This window comes from Dendrobates tinctorius, unplaced genomic scaffold, assembly GCF_039654945.1.
Source record: "Dendrobates tinctorius isolate UK_male_01 unplaced genomic scaffold, ASM3965494v1 ptg000048l, whole genome shotgun sequence".
NCBI classification, from domain to species: Eukaryota; Metazoa; Chordata; class Amphibia; order Anura; family Dendrobatidae; genus Dendrobates; species Dendrobates tinctorius.
Window position 1 is genome coordinate 13,579,946 of NW_027361716.1, and position 12,381 is coordinate 13,592,326.

The 12,381-nt window shown below is 54.6% G+C and overlaps 1 protein-coding gene across 2 annotated transcripts in view; it reads left to right on the plus strand.

The window, feature by feature from the left end:
- The first annotated feature begins 4,643 nt into the window (after positions 1 to 4,643).
- The window catches only part of DNAJC24 (DnaJ heat shock protein family (Hsp40) member C24), an 81,558-nt gene continuing 73,820 nt past the window's right edge, over positions 4,644 to 12,381 (plus strand). Inside the window, exons 1-2 of one of the 2 annotated variants that reach the window (XM_073576308.1) lie at positions 4,644 to 4,796; positions 8,946 to 9,084. In XM_073576308.1, coding sequence (XP_073432409.1) covers positions 8,977 to 9,084 — 108 coding nt within the window. In that variant the 5' untranslated portion in view covers positions 4,644 to 4,796; positions 8,946 to 8,976. The remainder of the gene's footprint in view (positions 4,797 to 8,945; positions 9,085 to 12,381) is intronic. The other variant, XM_073576307.1, reaches the window with a different exon arrangement.

A 12,381-nucleotide genomic window follows, 5' to 3' on the forward strand; every position in this document is an offset into this window, starting at 1 on the left:
GAGAGACCACTGCCGCACACACACGTACACACAGAGAGACCACTGCCGCACACACACGTACACACAGAGAGACCACTGCCGCACACACACGTACACACAGAGAGACCACTGCCGCACACACACGTATACATGAGACCACTGCCGCACACACACGTATACATGAGACCACTGCCGCACACACACGTATACATGAGAGATCACTGCCGCACACACGTATACATGAGACAACTGCCGCACACACACGTATACATGAGACAACTGCCGCACACACACGTATACATGAGACCACTGCCGCACACACACGTATACATGAGACCACTGCCGCACACACACGTATACATGAGAGACCGCTGCCGCACACACACGTATACATGAGACCACTGCCGCACACACACGTACACCCAGAGAGACCACTGCCGCACACACACGTACACACAGAGACCACTGCCGCACACACACGTACACACAGAGAGACCACTGCCGCACACACACGTACACACAGAGACCACTGCCGCACACACACGTATACGAGACCACTGCCGCACACACACGTATACATGAGAGACCACTGCCGCACACACGTATACAGGAGAGACCGCTGCCGCACACACACGTATACATGAGAGACCACTGCCGCACACACACGTATACATGAGAGACCGCTGCCGCACACACACGTATACATGAGACCACTGCCGCACACACACGTACACCCAGAGAGACCACTGCCGCACACACACGTACACACAGAGAGACCACTGCCGCACACACACGTACACACAGAGAGACCACTGCCGCACACACACGTACACACAGAGACCACTGCCGCACACACACGTATACATGAGACCACTGCCGCACACACACGTATACATGAGACCACTGCCGCACACACACGTATACATGAGAGACCACTGCCGCACACACGTACACATGAGACAACTGCCGCACACACACGTACACATGAGACAACTGCCGCACACACACGTATACATGAGACAACTGCCGCACACACACGTATACATGAGACAACTGCCGCACACACACGTATACATGAGACCACTGCCGCACACACACGTATACATGAGACCACTGCCGCACACACACGTATACATGAGACCACTGCCGCACACACACGTATACATGAGACCACTGCCGCACACACACATACACAGAGAGACCACTGCCGCACACACACGTATACATGAGACCGCTGCCGCACACACACGTATACATGAGAGACCGCTGCCGCACACACACGTATACATGAGAGACCGCTGCCGCACACACACGTATACATGAGAGACCACTGCCGCACACACACGTATACATGAGAGACCACTGCCGCACACACACGTATACATGAGAGACCACTGCCGCACACACACGTATACATGAGAGACCGCTGCCGCACACACACGTATACATGAGAGACCGCTGCCGCACACACACGTATACATGAGAGACCGCTGCCGCACACACACATACACAGAGAGACCACTGCCACACACACATACACAGAGAGACCACTGCCACACACACATACACAGAGAGACCACTGCCACACACACACGTACACACAGAGAGACCACTGCCGCACACACACGTACACACAGAGAGACCACTGCCGCACACACACGTACACACAGAGACCACTGCCGCACACACACGTACACACAGAGAGACCACTGCCGCACACACACGTACACACAGAGAGACCACTGCCGCACACACACGTATACATGAGACCACTGCCGCACACACACGTATACATGAGACCACTGCCGCACACACACGTATACATGAGAGACCACTGCCGCACACACGTATACATGAGACAACTGCCGCACACACACGTATACATGAGACCACTGCCGCACACACACGTATACATGAGACCACTGCCGCACACACACATACACAGAGACCGCTGCCGCACACACACGTATACGAGAGATCGCTGCCGCACACACACGTATACATGAGAGACCGCTGCCGCACACACACATACACAGAGACCACTGCCACACACACGTACACACAGAGAGACCACTGCCGCACACACGTACACACAGAGAGACCACTGCCGCACACACACGTACACCCAGAGAGACCACTGCCGCACACACACGTATACATGAGACCACTGCCGCACACACACGTATACATGAGACCACTGCCGCACACACACGTATACATGAGAGACCACTGCCGCACACACGTATACATGAGACAACTGCCGCACACACGTATACATGAGACAACTGCCGCACACACACGTATACATGAGACAACTGCCGCACACACACGTATACATGAGACCACTGCCGCACACACACGTATACATGAGACCACTGCCGCACACACACGTATACATGAGAGACCGCTGCCGCACACACACGTATACATGAGACCACTGCCGCACACACACGTACACCCAGAGAGACCACTGCCGCACACACACGTACACACAGAGAGACCACTGCCGCACACACACGTACACACAGAGAGACCACTGCCGCACACACACGTACACACAGAGAGACCACTGCCGCACACACACGTATACATGAGACCACTGCCGCACACACACGTATACATGAGACCACTGCCGCACACACACGTATACATGAGAGACCACTGCCGCACACACACGTATACATGAGAGACCACTGCCGCACACACACGTATACATGAGACCACTGCCGCACACACACGTATACATGAGAGACCGCTGCCGCACACACACGTATACATGAGACCGCTGCCGCACACACACGTACACACAGAGAGACCACTGCCACACACACGTACACACAGAGAGACCACTGCCGCACACACACGTACACACAGAGAGACCACTGCCGCACACACGTACACACAGAGAGACCACTGCCGCACACACACGTATACATGAGACCACTGCCGCACACACACGTACTCCCAGAGAGACCACTGCCGCACACACACGTACACCCAGAGAGACCACTGCCGCACACACACGTACACACAGAGAGACCACTGCCGCACACACACGTACACACAGAGAGACCACTGCCGCACACACACGTATACATGAGAGACCACTGCCGCACACACACGTATACATGAGACCACTGCCGCACACACACGTATACATGAGACCACTGCCGCACACACACGTATACATGAGACCACTGCCGCACACACACGTACACACAGAGACCACTGCCGCACACACGTACACACAGAGAGACCACTGCCGCACACACACGTATACATGAGACCACTGCCGCACACACACGTACACCCAGAGAGACCACTGCCGCACACACACGTACACCCAGAGAGACCACTGCCGCACACACACGTACACCCAGAGAGACCACTGCCGCACACACACGTACACCCAGAGAGACCACTGCCGCACACACACGTACACCCAGAGAGACCACTGCCGCACACACACGTACACACAGAGAGACCACTGCCGCACACACACGTATACATGAGACCACTGCCGCACACACACGTATACATGAGAGACCACTGCCGCACACACACGTATACATGAGACACCACTGCCGCACACACACGTATACATGAGACAACTGCCGCACACACACGTATACATGAGACAACTGCCGCACACACACGTATACATGAGACCACTGCCGCACACACACGTATACATGAGACCACTGCCGCACACACACGTATACATGAGACCACTGCCGCACACACACGTATACATGAGACCGCTGCCGCACACACACGTATACATGAGACCACTGCCGCACACACACGTACACCCAGAGAGACCACTGCCGCACACACACGTACACACAGAGAGACCACTGCCGCACACACACGTACACACAGAGAGACCACTGCCGCACACACACGTACACACAGAGAGACCACTGCCGCGCACACACACGTATACATGAGACCACTGCCGCACACACGTATACATGAGAGACCACTGCCGCACACACACGTACACATGAGACAACTGCCGCACACACACGTACACATGAGACAACTGCCGCACACACACGTATACATGAGACAACTGCCGCACACACACGTATACATGAGACCACTGCCGCACACACACGTATACATGAGACCACTGCCGCACACACACGTATACATGAGACCACTGCCGCACACACACATACACAGAGACCACTGCCGCACACACACGTATACATGAGAGACCGCTGCCGCACACACACGTATACATGAGAGACCGCTGCCGCACACACACGTATACATGAGAGACCACTGCCGCACACACACGTATACATGAGAGACCACTGCCGCACACACACGTATACATGAGAGACCGCTGCCGCACACACACGTATACATGAGAGACCGCTGCCGCACACACACGTATACATGAGAGACCACTGCCACACACACATACACAGAGAGACCACTGCCACACACACATACACAGAGAGACCACTGCCACACACACACGTACACACAGAGAGACCACTGCCGCACACACACGTACACACAGAGAGACCACTGCCGCACACACACGTATACAGCTATACAGAGTAGTCCCGCGGACACGCAAATATACACAAACACAGCACTTTCTGCACACGTACCTACCCACACACATATACACACACGCACGTCTCTTCCTGCAGACTTATCACATCTGCGCTGCCTGCAGCTCAGCGTCACGTGGTCACCCCGTAAGGTCCTTTTAGCGTAACTGTAGATCACATGGTCAGTGACGTCACCGCAGGTCCTCCCGCGCACCAGGCAGTGGCCGCCTCTCCCGTCTTGCTCCGGTGAGTGATGCCGCATTCCCGGGCTGTCGCCGTCGGTCATGTTCACTTTTGGTGGATCCGGTTCCTGTCCACGTCCTGATTCTGACCGTACATTATCCGTGGGGATATGGCAAAGCTAATGCATAGGAAAAACGGAGTTGTTCCCCTGGCAACCAGTCAGGTTTCGACTCAAATTTTAAAACCTTTAGAAATGAAGAGTGGATGCTTCATTGGTTGCCATGGACAACAGCCCCACACTTCATATGTACCAGGTGTGAGATTTCTGTCCATATAGCTGGCATCCTCAGGATGAAGTGACATGGGACGGCAGACAGGAAAGACACCGGGCATGTTTAGCCATGGATTGATTAAAAATAAAGAAAAATAGAGGCAAACTGCCCCCCCCCCCCTGTACAGTGCCCTCCTCAGGTCTAGTGCACCAACCCCCCCTGCAGTTCCAGTGTTCCCCCGGAGGTCCAGTGCCCCCGCCGCTGTTCCAGTGTTCCCCCGGAGGTCCAGTGCCCCCGCCGCTGTTCCAGTGTTCCCCCGGAGGTCCAGTGCCCCCGCCGCTGTTCCAGTGTTCCCCCGGAGGTCCAGTGCCCCCGCCGCTGTTCCAGTGTTCCCCCGGAGGTCCAGTGCCCCCGCCGCTGTTCCAGTGTTCCCCCGGAGGTCCAGTGCCCCCGCCGCTGTTCCAGTGTTCCCCCGGAGGTCCAGTGCCCCCGCCGCTGTTCCAGTGTTCCCCCGGAGGTCCAGTGCCCCCGCCGCTGTTCCAGTGTTCCCCCGGAGGTCCAGTGCCCCCGCCGCTGTTCCAGTGTTCCCCCGGAGGTCCAGTGCCCCCGCCGCTGTTCCAGTGTTCCCCCGGAGGTCCAGTGCCCCTGCCGCTGTTCCAGTGTTCCCCTGGAGGTCCAGTGCCCCCGCCGCTGTTCCAGTGTTCCCCTGGAGGTCCAGTGCCCCCGCCGCTGTTCCAGTGTTCCCCTGGAGGTCCAGTGCCCCCGCCGCTGTTCCAGTGTTCCCCTGGAGGTCCAGTGCCCCCGCCGCAGTTCCAGTGTTCCCCTGGAGGTCCAGTGCCCCCGCCGCAGTTCCAGTGTTCCCCTGGAGGTCCAGTGCCCCCGCCGCTGTTCCAGTGTTCCCCTGGAGGTCCAGTGCCCCCGCCGCTGTTCCAGTGTTCCCCTGGAGGTCCAGTGTTCCACCCGCAGGTCCAGTGTTCCACCCGCAGGTCCAGTGCCCCCGCCGCAGTTCCAGTGTTCCCCCGGAGGTCCAGTGCCCCCGCCGCAGTTCCAGTGTTCCCCTGGAGGTCCAGTGTTCCACCCGCAGGTCCAGTGCCCCCGCCGCAGTTCCAGTGTTCCCCCGGAGGTCCAGTGCCCCCGCCGCAGTTCCAGTGTTCCCCTGGAGGTCCAGTGTTCCACCCGCAGGTCCAGTGCCCCCGCCGCAGTTCCAGTGTTCCCCCGGAGGTCCAGTGCCCCTGCCACAGTTCCAGTGTTCCCCCGGAGGTCCAGTGCCCCTGCCACAGTTCCAGTGTTCCCCTGGAGGTCCAGTGCCCCTGCCACAGTTCCAGTGTTCCCCCGGAGGTCCAGTGCCCCCGCCGCAGTTCCAGTGTTCCCCTGGAGGTCCAGTGCCCCGCCGCAGTTCCAGTGTTCCCCCGGAGGTCCAGTGCCCCTGCCACAGTTCCAGTGTTCCCCTGGAGGTCCAGTGCCCCTGCCACAGTTCCAGTGTTCCCCTGGAGGTCCAGTGCCCCTGCCACAGTTCCAGTGTTCCACCCGCAGGTCCAGTGTTCCACCCGCAGGTCCAGTGCCCCCGCAGCAGTTCCAGTGAGTCCCCCGGAGGTCCATTGTTCCCCCCTGCAGATCCAGTGCCCATTGCAGGTCCAGTACAACCCCTGCAGTATCAATGCCTCCCCCGCAAATCCAGTGCTCCCCCAGCAGGTCCAGTGGCCCTCCCACAGGTCCAGTGTCCCCCTGCAATTTCAGCGCCCCCCCCCGCAGGTCCGGTGCACCCCCGCAGGTCCAGTGCCCATTGCAGGTCCAGTGGCCCCCACGCAGGTCCAGTACACCCCCTGCAGTTCAGTTTCAATGCCCCCCCGCAAATCCGGGTGCTCCCTCACGCAGGTCCAGTGCTCCCCCAGCAGATCCAGTGGTGGCCCTCCCACAGGTCCAGTGGCCCCCTGCAGTTTCAGTGGTCCCCCCGCAGGACCAGTGCCCCTACTGCAGGTTCAGTGCCCCCCCACACGTCCAGTGCCTCCCACAGGCCCAGTGCTCCCCGCAGGTCCAATGCCCTCCACAGGCCCAGTGCTCCCCGCAGGTTCAGTGTCCCCCACAGGTACTGCAGTGGGTATAATAGCCGTGCTTGATCTATTTAGTCCCAACAAGAAGTGACATCCGATGACGGGCTCTAAAAGTCACCTGACCCCTGCAGCCAGTCACTGGCTGCAGTGGTCTTGGTTGTTTACGAACAGGATAGATGCCTCCTCCAGGGCTGCCACACACCTCCGATGCAGCCTGTACCATTCTGCGGGGACTCTGGAAGGTGAGAATACCTCCATTTATTATTTTTAATCAATCTATGCTTTAAAGAATAGTTCCTAGGTCTGTGTCTTTCCCGGCAGCTGCTCATGAGCCATCCAGCCAAGTGACCAGAGTTGGACTGGGATACGTAAGGGCAGGTGCAGACGGCTGTGTTTTTAGTCAGAGTGCAATCTGACATATCAGACAGAGTCTGCCCAAGTAAAAAAAAAATTGGTGCATGCCCGAGTTAGCTCTCATATTCAGATCGCACTCAGCCAGGCAAGTCATTGAGTGTGTGGAAACTATCAGACTGCAGTCCAATTTCCATCGATTTCTCCTCATCCAAGAGAATTGGAGCACTCTCTGCTCCCACGGTGCCCGCGCTCTCTGCTCCCACGGTGCCCGCGCTCTCTGCTCCCACGGTGCCCGCGCTCTCTGCTCCCACGGTGCCCGCGCTCTCTGCTCCCACGGTGCCCGCGCTCTCTGCTCCCACGGTGCCCGCGCTCTCTGCTCCCACGGTGCCCGCGCTCTCTTCTCCCACGGTGCCCGTGCTCTCTTCTCCCACGGTGCCCGCGCTCTCTTCTCCCACGGTGCCCGCGCTCTCTTCTCCCACGGTGCCCGCGCTCTCTGCTCACACCGTGCCCGCGCTCTCTGCTCACACCGTGCCCGCGCTCTCTGCTCACACCGTGCCCACAATTCGGAAGTAGCAGCGCTTTGGACGCAGTGCATGTGATTACTGAACCGTGCGGATTCACCGCATCCCATACAATCTGTTGATGAAATTGTCCTGCTGCTGTCCTGAAAGATGAGCCACATGTCAGTGTACGCGGGTGATCCGCAGGCGCACATACACTCATAGTGGACATGGTATTTCTAGAAATCCCATCCACTAGGCTGTAACATCTGGCGGCTGCGGCTTTGATGCTGCATAAATACACAGCGTCCAACCTGCAGCAGTTCCTGATCATGGGAAAGCCGCATTACTGAAGGTGCATGAGGAATTAGATCTGTGAGGGGAAATATTATTGCCAGCAATTCTGAGGGTCGTTTTGCTGACTGGGTATGTGGAGAAGTAAGCAATGTCAAAATAAGAGGGGACACACTCTATTTTTTTCGTTTGATTATTCCAGTCATATATAGGAGCCCTAACAGTATTACTGTAGTAGATCAAGTGTTGGTGTTTGGTAATCTCTTCCGCCCTGTCTGTATGTCATGTAGACAAATGGATGTCATAGATGGCGACCCCCCAATATCTGGACCTTGCTGTATGGGCCAAGGTGCGGCACCATTGCTTGTCCACAGCCCTCTGGTTAGGCCCATACAGAATGGTCTAGAGTGTGGACACGCCAGCTGTATATGTAATATATACATGACCGTTTCACAGAATGGCCCCATGTAAAGTTGCGTCACCCCTATAGTGGGTATGCATAGCCGGCTGAAGATTCATTACTAAAAGGAGTTGATTCTTGGCGGGTCCATGGAATTCGACCTGCATCGATCACTGACAGCTCACAGTTTAAAGTGGGGTCTGTGATGTGTAACTACATTGACAGCGTGCGAGCATGTGGGCGCTTTCCCTGGTACATACATAGGTCCTACTGTTGGAGCAGAAGCGCTGATATACCAACATCTCTAAGGAAGGGTTGTCTTGTCTTAACTGTTCATACAGGTCCTCAGCAGTATGAGGGGTACGATTAACCATGACCTCGGAAAACATGTCTGAGAAGGACTGGTACAGCATCCTGGGGGCACATCCATCAGACAGCCAGGCAGAGCTGAAACAGAAGTACCAGAAGCTGGCGTTATTAGTGAGTATATATCACACGTGTGTAGTGCCACAGACTGATGGAACCCTGGTGGAAGGTGTGCACTTCTAGAACATGGAAGTGCAGCTAGCATAGATTCCTCACCCACCAGTCACACTTTTTCTTGTTATAGGGCAATTTAGTATTAGATCTGTGCCCTAGTGCTTAAGGCATTGGGTAAGTGTCATTATCTAGACCGGGTTTTGAGTCCTGTCTTTCCATGTTACCGGTCTGGTCATTTCAGAGGTTAACTTTTCTCAGCCTCAGTCTGGTCTCAGGTTTGCTATTTAGCTCTGCTGCATCCTGCGGACGATGTCAGCTATAGTTCTGCCTTCAGCGTGTGTATGTGACTCTGGTATATCCTGATTTGTCCTGTTGTGATCCCTGACTTGCCCCGTGTCTGTTTATTCCCTCTGTCTTCACTGACTCAGTGTTTCCCTGTAAGTTTGTTGACTCACTGGTTTTGACTTGGCTTGTATTCGGACCTGCTTCTGTCTTTTGTCTGTGCCTTATCTGCTTCCGACCGTTGCTGACCCCCTGGCTTGTTTCTGACCACGTGTACTGCTGTGACTACTGGTACTTCTGCTCCTGGCTGTTTCTGACTCGGCTTGTCTGACCACTCTTTCGCCACTTGGTGGTGCTTGTGCTGCTGCTCAGTGTTGCTACGCTGTATGTGCAACCTTTCTTCCCTCACCAGCACCCCCTGGTGGAGGTTACGCTATACTACACTGCAGTAGCATGACAGTAAGAAAGCATCTTCTACCTCATCATCCTCCGTGACTGCATGCTGGAGATCACCCTTCATAATAGGTAGAGGATACGCAGGACAGCTTGTAAGGCTGTCCTTGTTATCTGTACAATGTCTTTCCAATGTCTTAAGGTCCCGTTACATTTAGCGATGCACCAGCGATCCCGACCACAATATGACCCGGTCAGGATCGCTGGTGCATCACTAAATGGTCGCTAGTGAGCTGCCAAACAGGCAGATCTCACCAGCAACGCAGCGATGCTCGGCGGTCGTTACTCACCTGTCAGACGCAGCGATGATGACCGTCTTCCGCCCGCGTCCATGGCTCGCTCGTCGGCGCCAGCAGGAAGCCGACGATGAGAAATGGACCAGGACAATCTCGCGCGATCAGCGATATCCAGCGGGGAGCCGGTCGGAGGTAATTGTCACATGTAGCGATATCGCTGCTGCGTCACAAAATCGGTGACGCTTTAGCGATATTGCTATGTGTAAAAGGCCCTTTACTCCTCTTATACCCAAGAATACTTTTCTCAGCTGGGCATTAAGGTGTTTTTAGTGTGGAGAGTGGAAAAATGTCAGTGCCAGACTCCTAGGGCGATGGCTTACCACCACTGAAAACAGAAGGATTGGCCGTCGAAATCTCAGTTACTAAGTCTTTTTCCCTGAAACACGTCTGCTGAGACCCAGCACCTGGTGGTTTTGTGGCTGCTCGGGCTGAAGTAGCCGGCCGCGTTCTTCTCAAAATTCATATGAGGCTTTTTTATGCATTTTGGACGAGTTTTGGATTTATTTTCATCTTTATGTGACATGTGCACAAGATGGAGGCAGAGATGTCAGGCAGCAGCGTATTCCCCTCCGTCCATGTGGAGTAAATGTGTGTGGGGGGGCATATCACATGCTTTGTCTACAGGACCCTCACACCCAGGCAATGTCTTCCTAACAGTGATACTGTGGGTGATCTCCGGTGATGGCGATGAGCGTATCTTCAGAGATGGCAGCTCTCATTCCTGATCCTGTCCCTGCCTGACGTTTCGGTAGGACGGCTCAGATCCTTGTTGGAGACTTGGAGAAGGGAAGAAGATACACTGTCCGCTCATCTTCCATTTGACATGTGTGGAGAATTGCTGAAGAATGGCCGGACTCCGGGATGTCTGATGGGCATATGCAAATTAGCGCCTCGGTTTAGCTTCCCACTGGCAATTAGATGAGAACCCAGCCGACGCCTGGTTCCTGTCAAATGTCTCCTCCAAATGGTGCTTGTTGTCAGGGCTGGCACATGTGTGCTTACCCCGTCTCCTTAGCTGTGCCATTCGGGGCCTGGATACAAAGAAAGAGGCTGCCATAGTCCTTGGCAACATCAAGTTGCCTCCAGTAGATGACAAGTCTCCAAACGTTGCCAGACCAAATGCAGAAAGAAGATCAAGCAAACCAATTTCCTGCAACATGGCAAGATTTTTATTTTTTTATCTCTTCTGAATCTGATCAGTAACTAGATTACACTATAGAAATACGCAACCATTAGATTGCTCAGGGCTTAGCCTGCTTGTGAACAGCCAAAACTAGACGTGGACTCCTAAAATACTGAGAGAGGATTATACAGCCGTTCACATTTATTGACTTGCAGATTAAAATCTGCAGCATGTCAATTCTTCCAGAGTCTTTGCATCAGATTCCACTCATACTAATGAGTGGGGAAAAATCTGCACAGAAAGCATCAAAGACGCACCTCTTTTATGCAGTGTTTTTCCTGCCAACAGATATAGAAATTTCTGCACCAGCGTTGCAAGAATTTGGTTGTGTAACCAGTGCTGTAGTAATTTTTCCAAGTGTCCCGGGACGCATGTTTCAACATGACAGTGCCAGGCCACATGTTGCTCACAGCACTGCAAGAAGCCTCTATGTCCTAAATATGCTACCATGGCCTACAGCATCTCCGGACATGTCTCCTATTGAGCATATCTAGGACATCATTGCTCAGCATTTACACAGGGATCTGCCGGCAGAGGATCTTGATGATTTGCCCAAGTGCATTCAGTGCCACAGAACATTCCACAGACAACTATTAATGACAATTAACCCCTTCACGACCTATGAAGTGTCCCTGTGTTCCATGCGGGCTCCGGCCCTGAGCCCATGTGGTGAAGCATCGGCTATGTGTACACTGGCGATCGGAGTAACCCAGCTTCAAATCTCCTAAGGGGACTATTGAAGCAAGTAAAAACTAGTAAAGAAAATGTCTTTGACAATATTAAAAAAGGACCCGAGTATAAGCTGAGGCATCTAATTTTACCACAAAAAACTGGGAAAACTTATTGTCTTGGGTATAAGCTTGGTATGCATTGTTCCCTCATCCCTATCCTGGTATGCATGGCCCACTCATCCCTATCCTGATATGCATGGCCCTCCTCATCCCTATCCTGGTATGCATGGTCCCCCTCATCCCTGTCCAGGTATGCATGTTCCCTCTCATCCCTGTCCAGGTATGCATGGTCCCCCTCATCCCTGTCCAGGTATGCATGGTCCCCCTCATCCCTGTCCAGGTATGCATGGTC